Source organism: Melitaea cinxia, chromosome 23, assembly GCF_905220565.1.
Source record: "Melitaea cinxia chromosome 23, ilMelCinx1.1, whole genome shotgun sequence".
NCBI classification, from domain to species: Eukaryota; Metazoa; Arthropoda; class Insecta; order Lepidoptera; family Nymphalidae; genus Melitaea; species Melitaea cinxia.
Window position 1 is genome coordinate 6127403 of NC_059416.1, and position 24068 is coordinate 6151470.

The 24068-nt window shown below is 33.4% G+C and overlaps 1 protein-coding gene across 1 annotated transcript; it reads left to right on the plus strand.

Annotated features, from left to right (window-relative positions):
- Window positions 1-680: 680 nt before the first annotated feature.
- LOC123665211 (sideroflexin-1-3) lies at window positions 681-23030 on the plus strand. The gene is made up of 8 exons (XM_045599548.1): window positions 681-829; window positions 2937-3091; window positions 4303-4420; window positions 4846-4921; window positions 18346-18431; window positions 19202-19329; window positions 22059-22243; window positions 22512-23030. The coding sequence occupies exons 1-8, from the start codon at window positions 681-683 to the stop codon at window positions 22569-22571; spliced, it is 957 nt and encodes a 318-aa protein (XP_045455504.1). The 3' UTR covers window positions 22572-23030.
- Window positions 23031-24068: the final 1038 nt, after the last annotated feature.

Below are 24068 nucleotides of genomic sequence, written 5' to 3' on the forward strand. Positions count from 1 at the left end.
CCGATGGCGGGATAGCCATCCAACTGCTGGCTTTGAAATACACAGGCCGAAGACGGGCAGCAGCGTCTTTGGTGCGACAAAGCCAGTACTGCGGTCACCAACCCGCCTGCCCAGCGTGTTGACTATGGGCAAAACACATGAGTCCACGTTATTTTTGACGTAAACTTGTGGAGGCCTATGTCCAGCAGTGGACTGTATAGGCTGTAATGATAATGATGATAATCCTTACATTTTGAACCTAATTCTTCGACTAAAGCTTAACGTTGTTCATAAATGATTGTCATTCATCACACTTCATCATCATGCCATTCCGTTAATAATAATATATTTTATTATGCACATACAATACCAAAAGTTCAAAAATGATATAGAAATTTATCATACCTACGATTACATCCACAATAATTCAGTGTTATCTATCGTTAACAGCGATTTCTCACAGAAATCCTTCGGAGTTCGGCATCAGTCATTTTACAGTAAAAATAACGCATTTATAAAACTATTAATAAAATAATAAAAGTAAAAGTAATAATAATCTTGTAATTAAAATTACACTTGATACAAAAGTTAATACCATTAATCCGTTTACATCACAATATTCAACATTAACATTGACCAATTCAATTACAGAATTTAATTGTTAATAAACGTATTTATTTTCAGGCTAGCCATCCTTTACAATGACAAATATTAATTTAGACAAGCCTCGTTATGACCAGAGCACATACCTCGGTCGTGCGAAGCACTTCCTACTTCTGACGAACCCATTGAACGCTTTCGCCAGCAACTCAGAACTGGAGGAAGCTAAGCGCATCGTCACTGAGTTCAGGTACCAATGTCTATGCTCGTTATTTCTTTTGTCTGTGTTCTTGCTCACTGCAGTGCCGGATTTATATTTTTTATGACTGTAGGCCACAAGAAACAAGATATACAACTTATTACGGGCCTTTTTAATAGCAAAATAATCTATAATATCATTATAGTTTATGGTATTCATTATATCTGCTTCTATGTAGAGAAGAGCCAGAGAATTCATTTTTTCTTGAGACAATGAAGACGGTCTTCATCAATCAAGTGACCGTCCTCTGAAATCTGCCGCCCCTAGGACGCTGCCGCCCCTAGGCCGCGGCCTATACGGCCTATTTATAAATCCAGGACTGGCTCACTGTTTGCTGCCTTAATACAAACAAATACTAAATTAACTTCTTCGTCATATTTGAATTGTGTAACCACCTTGCTGTAACTACTTTAAAATCAACTAACATCCCACCAATGGACAAAGGAAAAGAATGTGACCCGCCGTATTGCCAGTATAGGTTGACGGTGTGTCCAAATTTCTGTCATAAAGCAATGAATCTGGAAGGTCAATGGTGCTCGATTGTGAACCCATGATTGTCTACTATCATCATCTCGGTTCGGTCATACCCATATACATAGGTATAATTACAGAACATGAGCCTATATTTAAAAGCTATCGAATTGAAAGTCCTAATCTCAGAATCTATCAATCTGAAATACCCGAAACCTTTCGAAATTTGAAATCTTTCGTTAATCTAAGATTTATGTCGTTCAATATTTGATAATTTTTTATACTATTTGTAGTAAAAATATTCGGAATAGCCAAAGGATTTCCCTATATAGATTATGTAAGAGGAAAACATACTTGTTATTCGTAAATTATGTTAAACATAACACGGTTACGTAAGAGGGCTTGAGGATATTTACCTCCAGCCCTGTGACGTAATTATCAAACACGATCGCAGTACTTATTATATACAAGTTGCTGACTTGGTTTTATTAACGTTTACTATAAAGGTTACTGCTCGTTTTTATGTATCACGATGCTCATGTGGACAAACAGGTAGCCAATTATATTTTAATTGTATATATATTTGAAGTAAGTCTAACTGGGGTAGGGCACAGCAGGAATTTCCTGCTCAAAATATGGAGCAGCCCGACTGGGGTAGTACCTCGACCTTACAGAAGATCACAGCAAAATAATACTGTTTTCAAGCAGTATTGTGTTCCTGTTGGTGAGTAAGGTGACCAGAGCTCCTGGGGGGATTGGGGATTAGGTCGGCAACGCGCTTGCGATGCTTCTGGTGTTGCAGGTGTCTATAAGCTACGGTAATCGCTTACCATCAGGTGAGCCGTACGCTTGTTTGCCGACCTAGTGACATAAAAAAAAGTAAAGAAAGCAGCGTTGAAAATTATTATTATTATTTCTTTTTTTCTTTTTTTGTTAATAACTCCGCTCCTAGTCAGTGTATCAAGATTAAACCTAGACTACTTTTTAAATGAAACCTTGATAGTTACATCTATTGAAATCACGTCCAATTTCATGCAACTGATTTTGCATGGCGTGAAAAAATATACTAACAGGCAGATTGACATTCATAGATTTCAAAATTAACACAAACGTTTTTGTTATAAAATATAAACATACAAATTATTTTGATATTATTTTTTCTCTGTACCAATTCACACACACACACACACACACACACACACACAAACACACACAAACACACGCACGCTCGTACGCACGCACGGACGCACGGACGCACGGACGCACGGACGCACGGACGCACGGACGCACGTACGCACGGACGCACTGACGCACAGACGCACGCACGCACGCACGCACACACGCACACACACACGCACACAGATCAGCCTATCGCAGTCCACTACTGGACCTGCCCTGGTTTTGCCCATAGTCACCACGCTGGGCAGGCGTGTTGGTGACCGCAGGGCTGTCTTTGTTGCACCGAAGACGCTACTGCCCGTCTTCAGCCTGTGTATTTCAAAGCCAGTATTTGGGTGGTGTACCAATCAGTGTACCAATTAGGTACTTCCGTATAGAAAAATGACTATTCAACATCGTTCCCAAATTGCCTCATAAATCTAAAGGTAAAATTTAATTATCTCTATAGAAAATCACGCAAGCTCCCACCAGGCTACGATGAAGATAAGCTATGGGCGACGAAGTACCTTTATGACAGCGCGTTCCATCCGGATACAGGGGAGAAAATGTTTGTATTGGGTCGAATGGCAGCTCAAGCGCCGATGAATACCATCATCACTGGCTGTAAGTTAAACCAAATTGCTTTTTTTATGTCTAGGTCGGAAAACAAGCGTACGGGTCACCTGATGATAAGTGGTTACCGTAGCTTCTAGTACCGTAGTACTGCAATACCAGAAGCATCGCAAGTGCATTGCCGACCCTACCCCTGAACTTCTCCTGGAGCTTTGGCCACCTTACTCGTCACAGGAACACAACCCTACTTGAAAGCAGTACTCTTTAGGTATGATCTTAATTACGGTCGAGGTACTTTCCTAGTCGGCTGTTCTAGTTTTGCTACTTTTCATTTAGCTTCGATATAGCTAGTTTATCTTTCCGATTGGAAGATTGAATTAATCGCTACCCATTTTTAGTTTATGTCAGTTCTATGCTTAGAATAGTATCTACATCTTTCACAATTAAATTCTAAAATTGATCTTTAACTTCTTTTTCTGTACCATATTTTACAATGGTTGTGGTAAATAGCAAGACTTGAAAATTATATTAATAAGTTTACTAAGTTCTATAGTAAAATCACCGAATAAAATTACTTGGTAAAAAATCAAGGCCGCATTATGAAATACCATGTAAATTTTAATTGAGTAGAGTGACTAAAATAATCACAATACTCAAAAGAGCTAATGTCTGTCAGGTTATCGTTTATAGAAATTTTGGATCTCAACCTTACTCTTAAGAATACTTAATCTTACACTATTCCAAAACAACAATTCTGTCGTAATTTCACAAGATATACCTACATTTGAAGCTCATAGGAAAAAATGTCGCCAACTAAGCCTCAAAAAAATTATGATTTCTTTGAAGTACTATGTAAACGAGTGCGATTGTAATGCAGGTATATAAAACGTTTCCTTATCTGGCAAATCATCGTGCACAAACAAAAATACATCGTGCAAATCTATTAGTTTTAGTCTAAATTTTGTACCTAGTTGTTACGTCACTACGTAATTTAAGATTTACGGTATAATTATCGTTTGAACGGTTGACTTATGCTTTATTCTTATATTCAAAAGCCAATTCGATTTGTTCACGGTTTGTGAACAAATCGAAATGTAAGTAAGTAGTAAGTAAGTAGTAGTAATCGAAATGTTAGTAAGTAAACGTTCAGCCATTCCTATACAAATATCTATCTACATTTTTCTACTCAAAAATGTGGTTTTAATATTTTTTTTGTTTAAATTTGGATTTGCAATATAATCAACTTTTCCTTACAAAACCAGGTATGATAACATTTTACAAGACGAACGCAGCAACGGCTTTCTGGCAGTGGGTTAATCAGACATTCAACGCTGTAGTCAACTACACAAATAGATCTGGAGACGCACCGTTACCTACCTCGTGAGTATACCAAATTGTTTTCATCTCGAATTTAGCAGCGTATTAATAAATTCCGTAGAAAAATATAATATTGTGTTAATAATTAAATTTTAGCATTAGAACTTATAATAGCGAACCTTTAAATGAATGCCTTCGAAAAAAATAAAAATTATAGCGTAAACTTAGAACAATAATAATAATAACGGCCTGTTTCAACGGTTGTCGCTAACGCTATTTGACAGATGACGGTATCCGACGGATAACATTTTATGATGTTTAATTCCTTTACACCATTAAATTTCACTACATTTATGGCGTATTCCTGTACGCAATTTTGAAACTAAAAGTTTTAGTTTCTCAATTGTAGTAAAACATGTCTTGCCATATAACTTGTGTATGCCATAATAGTTGAAAGTTTTAGTAATTTTATCCATTGAATTCAACAGACAGTTGATAGCGTCGTACTGCGCCGCTTGCGGAGGCGCTCTCACAACCGCTCTCTACCTCAACAGCAAAGTTAAGGTAAGTCAACAAATGCACTGAAAAACTTGAAATATACTGAAGTATGTGAAGTACTGTACTGTGTGGCTACGGTACTAAAGAATATAGCCACCCCCTCTCTTCCTGTGGGTGTCGTAAGAGACGACTAAGGGATAACACAGTTCCACTACCACCTGGGAACTTAAAAAGCCGACCGGTGGCGGGATAATCATCCATCTGCTGGCTTTGAAATACACAGGCCGAAGACGGGCAGCAGCGTCTTCGGTGCGACAAAGCCAGTACTGCGGTCACCAACCCGCCTGCCCAGAGTGGTGACTATGGGCAACACACATGAGTTCACGCTATTTTTGGCGTAAACTTGTGGAGGCCTATGTCCAGCAGTGGACTGTATAGGCTGTAATGATGATGATGATGATGATGATGTGAAGTATATAATGAGTACATAAGGAATTTCAATTAATTAAATAAATATTTCTCAATTATAAAGTTTGAACGATTTTTTTAGGAGTAGAGCAATAGTCATAATGGTTCCAAATATGTAGATATAAGCCATATAAATAGATATCTGTTGAACACAAACACAAACGCCCAGATACGTTTTGTTTGTGCTAGTGAGTTGTGTGTTTTCGGAATCGCGACACAGAAGTAACATCCTATTGGGAGCCTATTAAATAAATTAAAGACAAATTATATGATAATATTATTTTAAATCAATCGTGAAAATTAGTAGTTAGAAATTATTATATTATATATTCTTTATTGCACTTTTAAAAAAATCATAATTACAAGTCATTTTTACAAAGAATGTTGGCAAGGGCGAACTTATCTCTGTAAGAGATCTCTACCAGTCTACCCATGGGGTATTATAATAAAATTAAACAACACAAATCGGATTTAAGTGAAATAATTTTATAAAAACTTAAGTCTGTAGTATAATTGGTCGCATTGTGTCATCTCGTTATATTGCACTACCTTTTAATTACACGCGTATCAGGGGCGAATTTAGGGGCAACAGCCTCGGAGTCTCCGCAAAAGGGGTCCCCACAATAGAGACTTTGGAAAAAATCTTTCAAATTCCGACGATTATAATTACACTAGTAAACAATTTTTCCTTTGACAATTTTTACGCTGTTTTACCTTCATCTAAAGAACGTTGTACAAACATGATTGTATTGGTCTTAAATATAAAAATAACGATTCATCTGTTATTAAAAAACTCGAATGAAAAAAACTTGTTCATTTTATTTGGAAAATAATTAAGGGTGTGTTCCACTCCTTTGTAGTCTCAAGGTCTCCAGACCTCTAAATTCGGTTCAATGATAAACGGTATTATTTTAAGTGTAAATTGTTTCTGATATTTTCACAAACGTAACACTAAGTTCGTGACTCAGACACACCTTCTAATCAACGCCTGTATCCGGAAGTTATGTATTTAGGCTGATTGAGTCTTCTTTTTTATTATTAATTTTTTTTTAGTAATATAAATAAATATCTTTATATACTAGAAAATTATTTTAAAGAAAAGAAATGTTTAATGAGGATGCGGTTGTAAACAAAAAAAATGTTTCTTAATTACAATTTTTTAAAAGTACATATAAAAATACACATTACACACACAATCTTTTTGAAACTATTTATAACTATCAAAACAATTGCTAATTGCTTTATACTATAACTTACATATACTAAAGGAAGATATAAAGTTATTTAAAACATAATAATAATAAATTAAAATATTCGTTCATAAAATTGTCAACAAAATGGTACGAACTAAAATATAAATAACCGAACATTCTTAGAAATCTATTGAAATTAACCAAAGTTAGGCTTTTTATTGAATACCTATAATTTCACCTACCTAAATTTTAGCAATCATTTCCAGTTACATAAACGGTCTAGACTTACTTTTTAACCGACTTCAAAAAAGGAGGAGGTTACTTAATTCCACCGTATATATATTATCTATGTTAGGGGGTAACTTCGACGTTTATGAACCGATTTTGATAATTCTTTTTTTGTTGGAAAGGAGATATCCTAAGTGTGGTACCTGAAAAAAACTAATTTGTTTGTAAATGTTTGCGACCCCTGCACAATGCGCAAGCCATCCCCTACTCGGTCGCCGAACGCTAAAAGTCCGTGACGAGTATATCTGGCTTTGGGAAACCACAAACACGACGCAATAGTATTGACAATATAAAAGGCAAACATTTGTAATAATCATTCTTATAATTGTTATGTAAACGAATTACGCATTCAACGTCATAATTACACAGATGTTAGTTATTTCGAATAATATAAAATATATTTATGCAGACCTTTCGATAACTTGTGTATTGAAAGGAGTCGGATAAATGTAAACATACACGTATACACATGCAAATACTCACACACAATCAACACTAACACTTAGATTCAATTTAAGCTTCAATTTTAACTTTAACTATAGTCTTAGCCATATGCCATACTACCTTGTAGTAGCGAGTCATTCCCAATACAAGTGTCTTTGACAACTTACTGGGAATACTCGGAGACAAATGACAACAAAGATTATAGAAATACCAGATTTTAATTTGTTAACATGACAACGTCTAATAAATCGATGAACGCCGGCTGCATGCACGAAAAATGATGACTCATTGCCCCGTTACCCTCATTGTCCCGTTGCGCTCGTTGTACGCTTGCGCCGCATCTATCTTTCTTCCACTCGATTGGCCTATGCGTCCGAGGAGATAGAGGTTTTGTTATTACATTGTCACGTTAAACTATCATCCGTAAACCAACTTTACATGCAACCCATTTTTTTTAAATCTACACGAGATATTTATAGGTACTAAACTAATAAACTACAACTTTTGGATTAAAAGTTGTGAATACAAATATCTGTAAATATTTATAAATAAAGTAGAGTTTGATGATGAGAAAGAAAAATGAATCATATACTTTATACATCTATTCATTATTTTTAACCGACTTCCGAAAAAGGAGGAGGTTCTCAATTCGACTGTATTTTTTTTTAATGTATGTTACATCAGAACTTTTGACCGTGTGGACCGATTTTGACAAATTTTTTTTTAATCGAAAGGTGGTGTGTGCCAATTGGTCCCATTTAAATTTATTTAAGATCTAACAACTACTTTTCGAGTTATATCTAATAATGCGTTTTTACTTGACGCTTTTTTCGTCGACCTACGTTGTATTATACCGCATAACTTTCTTTTTTTGTTGGAAAGGAGATATCCTAAATTTAGGACCATGATAAGGAAACCAGGATCTGAGGATGGGATCCTAGAGAAATCGAAGGAAACTCTTGAAAATCTGCAATAACTTTTTACTGGGTGTACCGATTTTGATAATTCTTTTTTTGTTGGAAAGAAGATATCCCTAGTTTAGTACCATGATAATGAAACCAGGATCCGATGATGGGATCCCAGAGAAATCGAGGGAACTTCTTGAAAATCCGCAATAACTTTTTACTGGGTGTACCTATTTTAATAATTTTTAATTTAATCGATAGCTGATGTTTGTCATGTGGTTACATAAAAAATTATTGAGATCTGATAACTACTTTTTGAGTAATCTTTAATAACGCGTAGTTACTTGACTATTTTTTCGTCGATCTACGTTGTATTACTCGTCGATGTAATTGAAGTCGGTTTTTTTCGTTTGCGAGCAAACACAATTATTCATTTAAAACATCAAAGTACAAAAAAACTATTGCTTACTTTTGAATTAGCATAATTTAAAAGCCATCACGCGTCATCGTCTTGATAAGATCAGCTAAATTGCAATTCCTCTACAAACACGTTAAATGCTATCTTATCAAAGATACGTGAGCAAGCGACGTCAGAGAGGTGTGTGTATGTCGTGTAAATAATTCTGTACCTATATTGAATTATGTTTATTTAAGTTTTTAAGTTTTTCTAATTTGATATTCTTAGTCATTTGAGTCATTTGAGTTTCCAGTTAGCAAGTCTATTTTCCGCTATTTATATGTTACACCTGAGATTGTGATTCATATTAAAATTTTATTAATGTCGTATTAAAATTAGAAATTAGATGGTCTAATATTCGTAGGCCTTTTTTATCGTCCTGTGGTATCATTTTGTTATTTATGTATCATTTCACTTTTGTAATTTGTAAACTGTGAATGGCCAATAAAAAAGCTTTCTTTCTTTCAATATTAGTGAATTAGTTTAATTAATTATTGTTAAATGTGTATGAAACCAATGTTCAACAATATCTGTAGATTCATTTTTGTTTAGTTACAACATTCTTAATATTTATGGAATGTCCGAAAGAAATGTAGCCATTAGCCAAATCCGCCTATTGTACTAAACAATTTAAAAGTGCTCGACAATGTATTTGTAGTGTACAATAATGTAATAATAAATAAATAAAAGTAAATATGTAATAATATTTTCACTTAAATTGTGTTAAAGGCATATGCCCAGCAGTGGGATGTTAGAGACTGAACCGTAAATGGTGTTTATTTTAATAATTTATAACTTAACTATTATCGAGTAACAAATTATGGCTTTATCTTTCTTGTAAAAGAAAGTGAATTTTTTACCATCAATCATGGAAGATAAGAGATTGCTGTCCTTATTTTAGTGTCAGATAAGTTCGATAATTTTTTATCACATATTCTATCTTATTGCTTTATTTTGATATGTAAAGACATTTATATAAAACTTCATATAAATAACTAGATCATCTTACATCAATTAAATATATCGGTAATTTATTTACCGGGTACCCATCAAGGCTTATAGCTTCAAGGCTTATAGCTTCTTCTGTGTGGAATCCTCAGTCGAAGAATCAGATCGTTAATAATCGTTAGGTCAGGGCCCTAAAGTCGACCACAACTTTATAAATTTAACAGTTTTGTTACAATGATGACGGCCGCTGACCGATGTGTTCAACGAGATCAAGTACAACTGTATAAAATCATAAAAAATCATGTTCGTTCGCCTTATCTGCTCTCGAGATTGTTTTCCCAATGTCCGCGAATTAGTGCTACACGTAAGGAAACATTCTGCGTTGTGCAACCATATTATTTATTTAATAGAAATTTTTATAAGTAAAACAAGTTTTTTCTAGACTGCGATATATTTGATGTTTCTTTAACCAAGTTTAATTGGCATATTAAAAATATTTTATGTAACGGTAATTCTATTTGAAACTATTTATTACTGTCATTTTATATTTAAATTTTAGTCCATAGTCTAAAGTTATTATTGATCGATACAATTGTTATTTAATATTACTAGCTATACCCGTGCAAACAATTCGCACTAAATGAGTATAATAATTATCACTTTACAAAGTTACAAAAAAGTATTTATACGTGAGTTGATTTGAAACTGAACAAAAAATTTTCCGACCGTCAATCATGTTGAGGTTGTTTCAAAATTCAAGCCGTCATATATAATTTTAATAATTAATTAATTTGCAATAACAAAAGCAATAATAAATTTTTGAGTTGTCGATGTTGGTATAGCAAGCAATTATCTATAAAATGGTATATAATTTGAGACAAACATCTTAACCTTTGCGTATTCATATATATGATTCTTTTTAATATTAATCGATAATTTGAATAAGTCTGTAATCTCAATTAAGTTATGCTTGGTTTCAAAAGGCGCATACTTTATTATATGTTAAATAATAATCATTGGAAACCGTTTGATAATGATTTTTAAATATTTGCTATGTATAAAATTCATAAATACAAATAGGTCTCAATCAAAGAGATTTGTAGAGATTATTGAAATTTTACTTATTTGTATGAAATGTAGAGATCTCTTTTAGAGATAAGTTAGTCCTTGCAAACTGCCTATGTAATGAAAACTTGTGATAATATTTAGTGTAATAAAGAACACATGAAAAGGTTACTAAGCTATAACACATATTTTTTTTCTTTTGAAACGAAAAGTTGGTCTAGGGAGCAGCTCATTGTTTTGGGTTTATTATTTATCTACTAACGTAAAGTCTTGAGAGTGCCAATTAAGCAGTCTTCGAATGCTATTAAGAAACTCTGTTTCTTGTATAAATCAGACTCTTACGTATCTTGTATACATACTTCTAAATAGACATAACATGACAATCTCGCAGATTACAATTATCTGAAAAACCAAAATAACCATAAGAATCTTTGGCGTCTGGAATTTTACCCCTGGTAAATATTTTGTGGACATTTTACTTAATAGTCAAATTGTGATAAAGTACCTACCATCCATCAAAATTGCGAAACATTGACATTGATTAATTATTTACTTTTCTATCCCTATTAATTGTTTTTCCATTTCGATAATAGCCGCTTAACAAATTGGGAATTTGTCAACTTGAGGGCGAGTTTTAATCGCCGCAAAGTACGATACGATTCAGCTTGTAATATGCCACTGCTGGACATAGGCCTCTTTCTCCATACAGGAGAAAGGTCAACGATATAATGGTTCTAATAACATCAGGTTTAAAGTTTAATAATAACCGTTCTCGGTCTTGTACTAGATTCGACCTTTTGCATATGGGGTCCACATCAACTCTTACTTATCGACGTACTCTGTTTCCTCGACTAATTTTCCGACCTCCTCTGGTTTGATTGGTTCACTCCACCTGCATAGATTTTTCATCGTCCACCTACTTATTACACCATTGATTCCGAATTTATTTTTATTTATTTATTTAACACCAACACGATAGACACTGACAATTTCGCCTTTTGTAAGCTTTTAAAGAACTTGCCTTGAAATTTAATTATTAATGAAACATTATCCGTGTTGCCGTTACGCGACGAATAATCTTATCACTTAAGTATAGTTAATTCGGACTTAAAAAAAATGTATGCTCAGCGTTCAATGTGTAAGCACTAACATGCGTTGACACTGAGTCAATAAATAAAGAATGTGCTATTATTATTTTAGTTATTAAAGTATTATTCGATTACTACTTTTACCTCCCTATCTACTAAATATGAAGTAATTGGGATTTTTTTAAATGAAATCATGGTAAATATCCAGTTTATGAATAGTTTTAGTAATAGAAGTAACCATTTTAATCTAAAATCTTATAAAAATTGATACATTTATTGCAAAACAGATACCAAAACTAAATAGACAATAGCCGTTACTTCCTTCATTAAATAGTCTTGACACAAAATTGCCAAATTGAAATCAATTTGTCGAGACATTTTGACCTATTCTAAACAATTCAGTGAAATTTCTTTGAAAATGGTTAAAAAAAACCAGGATGAAAATTTTCTTACTCTTCTAATGGGTTTCATCCTGTAATATTTCTTTTTTTTGGTCTCAAAAATTATCGACCGACTTTTTTGTAACGTTAGTTGCTAAACAACGTTTTCCTTACATAATTCTATTTAATATTGCAAATAGTCGACCTTTCAAATCGCAGTCGACAACAAATATTTATCAGTAAACAAAACGCCATGGTTAGTCACTTATCACAGCAATAATAATGACAAGACAAAGATTATTATAATACCTACACAAGTCATGGTGACGTATTATACATCAAAATATATTGTTTCTATTTATACAAACGTCACGGCCACCGCCTTCTTACGTAAAGATTGATAAAATTACTATCATTATTTAAATTAGAAATTATTAAACAAATGATTTTATGCTCTTGGTTTGATTGAAGACTCTCAACGTATAATATAGCAGTTTTTTTAACTAGGTACTTAAGTTTCTAGGGCCGTCCTGACCAAAATGATCTGTCCTAACAAGACGAGGCCTCGTTTTTCAACCACTTATTATAAAGTTGGACAAATACCGTTTTTGTTGAAAAGAGGTTGATGCTTTCGGAATTCACGCCTTAACAAGAGTTCAGGTAGGTTTTCCCGCCACGGTTCCCAAAACGATACCATAAAAAGAGCTCTTGCCACCATCGACGTTCCTGCTCTTATCGAGTCTACTGGAATTAGTCGCGATGATGGCAAGAGACCTGATGGATTGACGTTGGTTCCCTGGGATAGGGTACGGGCACTTTTGTGGGACGCAACCTCCGTTGACACACTTGCTCCGTCTCATGTCAGGGAAACAGCTTTAAAAGCGGGAGCCGCAGCGGAAAAAGCTGAAATGACTAAACGGCACAAATATTGGTCACTAATTCCAAATTACATCTTTGTGCCGTTTGCAGTCGAAACACTTGGATTTTGGAGTAGCAGTGCTAAAAAAAAAAATTAAATGAGATAACTCCTCGCCTTATTGCCTCCACAAGTGACAAGAGGGCTGGTGAATTTTTTGCCCAGAGAATCGGCATAGCGATTCAACGGGGAAATGCTGCCAGTATTCTTGGCACAATTCCATGCGGACATGATTTATCCTAAAACTATCTGTAAATAATCTTAAATTGTGAATTTTAAATATGCATAATGTTTAACAAAATTTTCTCCCAAATAGATATTAAATTATGTTGAGTATTTCCTTGTCTTATCATTTGCTAAATGCTTCGTAGTTCGTGAGTACTCACTAGCCCCCAGTAGGATGACAATCTTATGTGAAGTCCAGAAGTATTACATACAGCACAAATCCCAAATACCTGTATAACCCACATAAAACCATACATTATTATTAATGCGAAAGTTCAGACAGAGTTCTATTTATTTGTTACGCCTTCACGGCAAAACTACAAAAATGGAGTTTGATTAAATTAGTATAAGATAGAGTAAATATTGAAAAAGGACATAGCCATATTATGGTGAAAAATAAAAGGTTTGAAGGGGGTAATTAAATAAAGGGCGTCGCGGCTCCCTATTTATAAATATACATTGTTATTGCTTAGTGAATTGTAACATTTCTGGTGTACAAGCTACAGAAGAAAGTTATAACTAAGCTTTCCAACTATTATAGACAAACATACGCAACCAAAGGTAGGAAACACTAATACGCCTATTCGGCAGACGGTAACAAATCCAAGTACTTGTCAAATCTCTGAAGTTTCGCCCGAAATGTCAGGCGTCACTACACGTAAAAAGTTTAGTAAAACTCAGGTTACTAAAATAAGTAGTGACGATTGCGGACCTGTTACCGAGAGTAGACTACGCGAAATTATTAAGGAGGAGCTCTCAAATTCCATAAATGCGCTAGTAACATCTCAGTTAAAATCAATTAACGAACAAATGACAAATTTTAGCGATTCTCTTTCTTTCATTAATGTGCAATATGAGGAAATAAAAACAATACTGGAAGAAAAAACTGCCATAATAGATCAGTTAAAAAAAGACAACGAGCTCCTTAAATCTTCAGTGAGACATCTTAGCAATAAACTTAACATCGTCGAAATGCATATGAGGGAGAGTAATGTCGAAATAAATGGTATTCCTGAACACAAATCGGAGAATTTAGTGAACACTGTACTTCAACTAGGAAAAGTAGTCAGCCATCAACTTTCTGTTGAGGATGTTCAATGTGTTACTCGAGTTGCTAAACTTAATAAAAATAATGATAAACCACGCTCCGTTGTTGTTAAACTACGCAATGCAAGGCAGCGTGATGAACTTCTTACGGCAGTGGTAAATTTTAACAAGGCCAATGTTAGCGACAAATTAAACTCTTATCATCTAGGTATTGGAGGCACGAAGAACCCTGTCTTTGTATCTGAACATTTAACTCCTGCCAATAAATCTCTCCATGCAGCTGCGCGTTTAAAGGCCAAACAATTAAACTACCGTTTTACTTGGGTTCGCAATGGAAGAATTTATATGAAAAAAGATGAATTCAGTCAAGCTAAATTAATAAAAAATGAAGATTGTCTAAAATTAATAAATTAAGAAACAAATGGTTCACGCAAGTTATAGTGTTTTATTCTATTCTAATGCTTGAAATTTACTATCAAAACGTTAGAGGTCTAAGATCAAAGACAGACGAAGTATTTAAGAATATTTTAATTTCGGATTATAAAGTAATAGCTTTAACAGAAACTTGGCTGAACTCTAATATTTATAGTAAGGAATTATTCGATACTCGTTATGTTGTGTATAGAAAGGATCGGTTATGTTCTCAGACTGGGAAGAAGGATGGAGGAGGGGTACTGATTGCGATAACACGTGAAATATCTTCTTCTCGTATACTTAATTGGGAAGGTGATTTAGAGACATTATGGGTTGTTATAGAGGTAACTATACAAAACGTTGTTAAAAAAATTGCGATCTGTGTAGTATACTTACCTCCACCAGTGAAAATAGAAACTTTGAATAAATTTCTTGAGAGTGTTGATAACGTAATTAATCATGTAGAAGATATAGTTATTTTGGGAGACTTTAATATGAGCTTCATAAATTGGAATTGTAATGAAAATTTTTTATATACTACTCCGTCAAATTATGCTTCTACATTGGGTTATGCTTTGGTTGACTTCTTATCTATTAATAGGTTTCACCAATATAATTGTGTTAAAAATTGTAACGATAAGATTCTAGACCTAGTATTAAGTAATTTATCGAGCATTTCAGTACGCAACTCTAGATATGCTTAGTAAACTAGATCCGTTTCATCCAAATTTGTTAATAGTTATTAGTGATACTCACATGCCCTGTCTTCGGTCGAAATGTTGTTCAAGGTATGACTATTTTAAAGCCGATTATGAATCCATTATTAATGACATAAAAAGCATAGATTGGTTAGAGAAGTTTTGTGCCTGTAATGATGTTAATGCCATGGTTGCAATGTTTTATACTTCTCTGTCTAGTGTTATTGAAAAATTTGTACCGACTCGTAAACCACGTAATGCCAAGTACCCCGTATGGTTTAATAGAAATTTGATTAGATTATTGGTGGAAAAAGATAAAATTCGTGCAAAACTAAATAAGTACAAAAATCCTAGAGATAAATTAGAATTTAAAATACTGCGGAAGCGCTGTCATAAGCTTTTTAATAATTGTTACGCTGAATATATAGACAGGACTCAAACTAATATTCATAAAAAACCTAAAGCTTTCTGGAGTTTTTTCAAAAATAAGAAGGATGCCGAATCGTCTATACCTGCATCAATGACATTGAATAACGTAACAGCTAACTCTGGTTCCGAGATCGCAAATCTCTTTGCCGTTCATTTTTCGTCCGTTTTCACACATAACAATAATGCTTCTCCAACCAGATTTTCTAATCCTAACATCCCATATATAGGTAAAATAAAGTTTAACGAAAAAGAAGTATTAAAAGTAATAAAATCTCTGGATATACAAAAAGGTGCTGGTCCGGATAATCTTCCTCCTCTTTTCATCAAGCGGTGTAGTTCAGCTATTGCTTTTCCACTAACCCTTATTTTTAATCGATCGTTAAGGGAGGGAGTTTTCCCTGAAGAGTGGAAAAAGGCGAGAATTGTTCCCGTACACAAAAAAGGTGATCGCATGGATATACAGAACTATCGTCCAATATCGATTCTCTCGTGCTTTGCAAAGCTATTCGAAAAGATATTATATCCGGTATTATCGAACCATTTTGAACGTTTTCTTACAGGTGCACAGCATGGTTTTAGGAGGGGTCTTTCTGTTCAAACCAATTTATCAGTATTTATCTCTGATTTGTCGCGCGCGATTGATGGTGGACAGGAGGTTGATGCAATTTATACTGACTTCAGCAGTGCTTTTGACAAAGTCGATCATGTTTTGCTGATCCAAAAGCTGGGTCAGTATGGGATTGAGAGTGCTTTATTAAAATGGTTTGAGTCGTATTTAAGCAAGCGGCCCCAAAGTGTTGCTATCAATGGCTTTGAGTCTGGTACATATTTGGCAAATTCCGGTGTACCACAAGGTTCACATTTGGGACCACTCTTATTTCTGGTGTTTATTAACGATATTACGAGTAAAATAAAACATTGCAAAATTTCTTTGTTCGCTGACGATTTAAAAATTTATAAAACAATAAATAATAATGTAGATGCAAGTTTAGTTCAGGAAGATCTTAATGCTATTTCCACATGGTGCTATACCAATAACATGACTCTCAATGTTAACAAATGTTTCTTTATCAAATACACAAGGAAAAAAAAAACCGCTTGTTTCAAGCTACTTAATTGGTAATAAATCACTTCAGGAAGTGGCGGAAATTAGAGATTTGGGAGTCATTATTGATAAGAAATTGACATTTAGATCCCACATTGACAAAGTGGTTACGAAAGCGGCTCGTTTGCTAGGTTTTATTAGACGTAATACCAACGGTTTCTCTTGGTCTACAAAAATTGTTTTGTATAATGCCTTGGTTCGCAGCCTTCTCGAATATGCTAGTGTTGTTTGGAACCCCACCTATATTGTGCACTCACAGCGCGTAGAAAGTATACAACGTACTTTTACGAGGTATCTTGCTTTTTCTGCCAGTGGCATCTCACACAGACAGCCATACAATCAACGATTGGCTTGGTTTGGGATGATGAGCCTTCGGGACAGGCGCGCACTTCTCGAGCTATGCTTTTTATATAAAATTCTGCATCATGATGTACATTGTAGCAGCTTGGCTGAGCGTATATCTCTTTCAGTCCCACGTAGGTACCCAAGAAATAAAATCCATAACATCTTTTATATTCCAAAATCAAAAACTCATATGGGAAATCAGGCGCCCGTGGTTAAACTGTGTTTGAATTATAACAAAATTGCAAAAGATTTACCAGGCATTGACATATTTGGTGATCATTATAATGCATTTAAAAAGAAACTTATTGCTCATTTTCACAAATAATATAGTTTTTTTTTTTTTTCTTTTTTAATATTCTCTTTTGTAAACCTTTTTTATATTCTACTTGTAATCCTTTTTTTAAGTAATTAATAGTTTTATTTTGTGTTATGCAAGCTGAAAAAAAAAATTGAATGTTATGCATGCTAGTTATTGATATATGTATTAAGGACCTTACTGTATACCTAATGTGCTTATTATAACAATGTAAAAATATGTATATTGTTAGTATGCTTAAATAAATAAATAAATAAATAAATATAATTATCATATATTTCCTTTAATTTCCTTTCCCGTGGGAGTGTCAGGAACTCAGGATTAATTAAATTAGTCTATGATATTCTTAATTTGCAAATATTTATAAATTGTATATCTTAAGACACAGGGCATACCTATTGCTAAAGAAGTTTTACTTCAGTCGTGTGGTCTAAGGCACACTCGTTTTTTGTTTTTTTTTTTTATATAACTAGCTTTTGCCCGCGGCTTCGCACGCGCAGGACACCTACCTAAGGAAGTACCTAAGGGTTAAGACTATTTATTTTTATTTAATATTACAATGATGTATTTGAACTTTAAAAACTTGTAATTACTTATTTTTTTATTGGAGTACACTTACGAAGGTTCGCATTGAATAGTCACCCCATAGTGGTGAAACGGGAGTTCAGAGTTTGTATTGGGAAACAATTTAATTAATTTTATATGACGTTTTAGGGCAACTAAAGGTATTTTTAAATAAACGATAATTTATCCTTACAGAACATGAGCCCAATCTACGCTCGCTTGGTGCCCTTCGCAGCTGTTTGCGGTGCCAACTTCATTAATATACCGATGATGAGAAGCGGGTAAATATATATTAATAGCATAAACATGGTTTATATTTATTTAATTAGGACTATCAACAAATGTACAATATTATTATTGGCTTAATACACGATAGACCGATAACAACGACAAAGATTCTTATACTTATTTTTATAAGTACCTAATCAGTGTATGCTAAATTCATAACAAGCACAGTTCATAATTAATTACTAAAATGATAATAATAATACGACTGTACATCGAAAACTTTTGTAGGTACCTTTCGTAATTTTATTGTACCTAACACCAAGATTAAGAATGAAACAAAAAATCAATTTTAAACCATCTTAGATGACACTAAACAAAAAAATAGTTTTTCTTAGGCTAAAACAGTATAATTCAAACGCCTGTAAGATCCGCCAACCCGCAATAGAGCAGCGTGCTGGATTAAGCTCTAATCCTACTCTAACATGGAGAAAGAGGCCAATATCCAGTAGTGGGATGTAACAGGCTGAATTGAGTCAAAAGTTCATCAATTAGGGATTACACAATGTTAAGATTTGCGTTGAATAGATTTTAAACTAATCTATACGATAATATACGGGATATACGCATTTTTTTTAATACAAAGGTGGCAAACAAGCGTAGGTGTGGTCCGCTAGAAGCATCGCAAGGGCATTGCCGACCCTAACCCCTTATCCTACCCCGAAACTCTGACTATTCTACTCACCACAGGAACACAACACTATTTTAAAGGAGTGTTATTTAGCTGTGATCTTCATATATACTAGACTTTCTAATATCTTTTCAGGGAATTATTAAACGGAACCCCAGTGTTCACAGCCGATGGAACTCGAGTGGGGGAGTCTAAACGTGCAGCTAAGTACGGCATTGGCTTGGTTTGCATATCTCGTGTGCTAATGGCGTTGCCCGGAATGAGTAAGTATGGTTTTATGGTATCTTATGGTATTATAATATACTTCTATATCTTATTTTATGGGAACTTTTTAGCTGTTAGCTATGACACTTAAAAACTGATTTCTCATTATCTTTAATGTTGGAATTTTCACAACTTAAGATAAAGTTTTATATTAAGTTCATTTTTATTTTAATACACATGAACCATAGGAACAATCTTAAGTTTGCGAATTCAATTTCAAAAAATATTCGTTTTATAAAATACCTACCCCACAGGTCGAATACATATCTTGCATTCTAACTTCAGTCACTCATAGTAAATGGTGATGATGAATTTGTATTTAGAATCCACTGAGAATTATACGAAAACATTGCAAGTCGGTCATATGAATGAATTTGATGAAATTTATACTCTGTTAAAGATGTTATCTCTATAATATAAAAATGAGTCGCTGAATGTGTTGCTAAGCGCAAAACTCGAGAACGGTTGGACCGATTTCGCTAATTCTTTTTTTAAAATATTCCTTGAAGTACGAGGATGGTTCTTACGGAGAGAAAAATTCGAAAAAAAAAAAATAATAAAATTAAAGAATCGACTGTTAGGCGATACGAAGTTCGCCGGGTCAGCTAGTTTCTTAATAAATACCGTGTCAATTTTTGTAAACCCCTTTTCTCGTATTATCTCTCTATGTCTACAGTAGCTAACATGCGTGCACGCGATACTCTTCTCGTTACGTCAATAGAAGAGATAATCATTAAATTTTAGTGATCTGTGATATTTATCTCTACGGAAGCTAACATGACATCGTAATTTTGTCGAATTTTGTCGTTTTAGGAAGAGAAACTTCTCGTTTTCAATATTATCGACGAGAAAGACGATAAATAAAAAATAAATAAAACCGGGTGCCTATTTTTTGTATACCATGGCGTTTCCCTATTATAATTATATAATTTCGGTATACGAAGAGCGGGAAATGCGAAAAGTCCAGTGAAGTGTGCCATATAATGACACAAAAAACGTATTTGCGCCCTGTTGCTTCTTATTCTAAATAATAATAATCATAATACTTTATTACAGACCAAAGTATAAGTCCATATTGGGTTAGTACAACAAGACAAGACAACATTCAGAATAAAAAACAAAACAAAATTATATTTAAAAAATCAATAAGTAAAAATAAAATTAAATAGAATAAAAGTAAAATCAATAATCAAAAAAAAAAATCAAAAATTCAAAAAATTTTCAAAATTAAAAAAAAAACAATGCGTGATAGAATTACAATTATCTAATGTGCGACAAGATATAAAGCACAACACGAGCATATTGTTTTACATATATAATTAAATTCATTTACTTACGCCGTTTTATTTTCCATATTAGATTTTTTAAATTAGATATACACTTTTTATCTTACCCAAAAGGCCGAGAATGTGTCACTCGTTTGAAATTATACAAACGTTGGCTCATCCCGGTTTGGCACGATTGGTCAATAACCTTGTAAATTCAACTTTACGACATAAGAAATAAGAATGATATTCAGTTGTGATTATGGTTGATAATGTTTCTCTACTCGACAAGGCGAAGTCTTCGGAAGAGAATTTTGTCTCTCGTAGTGCGCATGTTAGGGTAATCGAGAAAATACTCGATGTAGACATTATCTCTCTCTCTCGTCAAGAGATATCTCGTTGTATGCATGCTAGGCCGGCTGGTCTCGATTCTTTAAGATATTTTAGTAAAAACTTTAATAATCAACAAAAGGTAATGTACCACTAGCACACGTGATTTAAACCCATTTCCAAGTTTTTTTCCATGACAAGTCTATCCCGCAATGATTGTGATGCGGAATTGCAAAAATTCAATTGAAATCGTCTATTATTAGCTACTGATCATACCGAATAACATATCAATATTTACATAGGTAATAAAGTTTTATGATTTATTTCTATTTATATTATTATTGTGTTGTTAATGTTAATAAATCCATGTGTGTAAGCAAGTCCAATGTTCTTTAAAGACCATAAATTATTACCATATTTCTCTAGAGCTCTGATAATATTGACAATGAAAGTATACTCGTAAAATTTTTTCCATACCATTTAATCGTCAGAAAATTCGACTACAAATCTGCTATTTTGTCTTTCTCAATTTTATTGCCTATTCTGCGTACAATCATTTTCATTGAACGTGAGCCAAAAATAATACAAAACTTAGATACCATTTAAAATAAAGTTATTATCAAACACTTTATTGACTACATCCAACCTAAACTGATCTATTTTTTTTTTATTGGCCAACTTAGACACTACTGTATCACATTTGATATTTTTAGCAATGATTTAACCTTCCAACTCCCGTGGGTGATATATGACGAGGTTTTAGAGTACAAACCCATAAACACTTTTATGTGCAAAGTATATTGACATTTTCAGATTAATGTCTTAAAATACAGGTTTAATCTGATCATATGTTGGAAAACTTAGCATCATGAGACAAATTTCCAGACAGACATCAAGGTTACAGGGTAATATTGGTTGTTTTTATGGTTTAGAAATCGCGCGTTCAACGAAAAATAAATAGGTACTACTCCACGTGATATCTAATTATAGCCCCTTTCTATCCTTGTGTTCGTGATTATTTTCCGACCGCGTGATTAATGGACGACCCTTTAGTAAATAGCATACATAGGTTTTGATTTGTACGAAATTCCAAAAGATAAGTAATAATTATCGAATCCTCCGTTATATCGCAGCGGTGACGCCACTAATCACGAGCTACGCAACAAAGCGCGGTCTGTTCTGCAAGCGGCCCGCCATGGTGGTGCCCTTCCAGCTGTTCCTGGTGGGGCTGTGCGTGACCTTCGCCACGCCGCTCTGCTGCGCCATCTTCGAGCAGCGCGCCTCGCTCTCCGTCGACAGCCTCGACCCCGACCTCAAGGTGACCTTAACTTCCCGCTACCATCTAGTGTCTCCGACTTGAAGGTGACCTGACCTTCCAGCTATCATCTAGTATCCCTGACCCGATTACTAAATTGATGTTTTATTTTTTTTCTCCAGTGTAATTAAAAATAGACCGGATCAAATACTAATTATTGCCAAAAATTATTACGTGTATACGACAGACAACGTAAAAATAAAAATAAAAATTTACTGTCAATAACAGTCCTTTAAATACTTTTTTAAAATGAATTATTTTACATTTCCAGGAGCGTGTAAAGAAGAACTACCCCAAAGTAAAAGAAGTTTACTTCAACAAGGGTCTATAAATTGTGACCGCAATAGTAAATTTTATAATAAAAAATTTGTAGCAGCAATCGATTCCGTTTTTTAGGTAGGAACGCATTTATTTATTAGAAAAAAAAATGCATTTAAATAACTGGCAACAAAACATTCCTTTATGTGATTTGTATACCTTAGATCTGAATATTATTTGGAGTGCTATATATTTTAAAATATTTATTTTTTATATTGTTAATTTTATATGTTGTTTTTGGTTGTGTCGATGTAAAATAGGAATTATGTTTGTATAACATCATAAGTGAGACAAAGCTCAAAGTCTAATTTAGCAATAAAAGCGAAATTTGATTTCATTATTTATTAGCCAATCGAGAGGTCAATTAAGCTAAGAGAAAGCGACAATAAGCAGCTGTTTTGTTTTGTTTGTTAGACATATAAAATTTATCTGTTATAAATAAATGTACAAAATAAATGTTATTATTTAAAAATGTATTTTACTATCACCCAAATATATGTTTTAAAAATATTTTACATCTTTTGATAGAATTTATTTGTATTTGAAATGAAACAATCGTATAAAAGCAATATCATATGTTTAATATAGGTAATGTCAGAACATAATTAGTAAAACTAAATCATCATCATAATTAATATTATAAACTTTATACAATTTCAGAAAGTATGTCTTTATGTCCAATTTCATTTAATTATATTGCAAGATTTATTTCAACAAATACAAAAAATAGTATATACTTCAATTGAAATTATATTCAACTATAGAAAACTTGTACACACCACCTATGAAGTTTTCTTAAAACATATTTTTAACATTCTAGTTAGTCAATTATATATATTTTATTAGTACGAAATCACAATTATCATTTAAGTATATTTTTGAGTGACTTATAATTATTTTATTAGCCTTTTAATATTCTTTAAAAATATTTATAGTATTTTCAAGAATATACAAAAATCAAGCACATTTTATATAACAATATGTACACAATAAATTATTGTACAGCTACACATATACACACGTACAGATATAGGTATTAAGAAAATACTGTAAATATTATAAATACACTGAGTTACTAACATATAAGAGGAGTGGTTGCAAAACGGTATAAGTTAGTTATTGATAAAACTTAAACAGCACATAAATTGCAACCTTAAGTGATTTGTGAACATTTTAAAACACTTATATAAAATAACAAAGGACCTATGCGGTCATTAGCATCCCAAGCGTTGAAGATATTTATTGGAGATCCCTCTGATCGTTATTAAGAGGAAAGGATACCGGCTCTTTCTCCATACAAACGTAGTCGACTGTTTTCTCCTTGGCTAATGACACTAGATGAAATATTTTTTTAACATAAAACAAATAACTGCCATGACCATGCCCTTATGTCTTAGTTTTTTTCATATTCTTATTATCATAGACAGTAGGAGGAAACAAGAAATATTGCCTAATTTTTTATACATTTTCAGACACCCAGTAAAGAAAAATTACGCACTATTTTAATTTT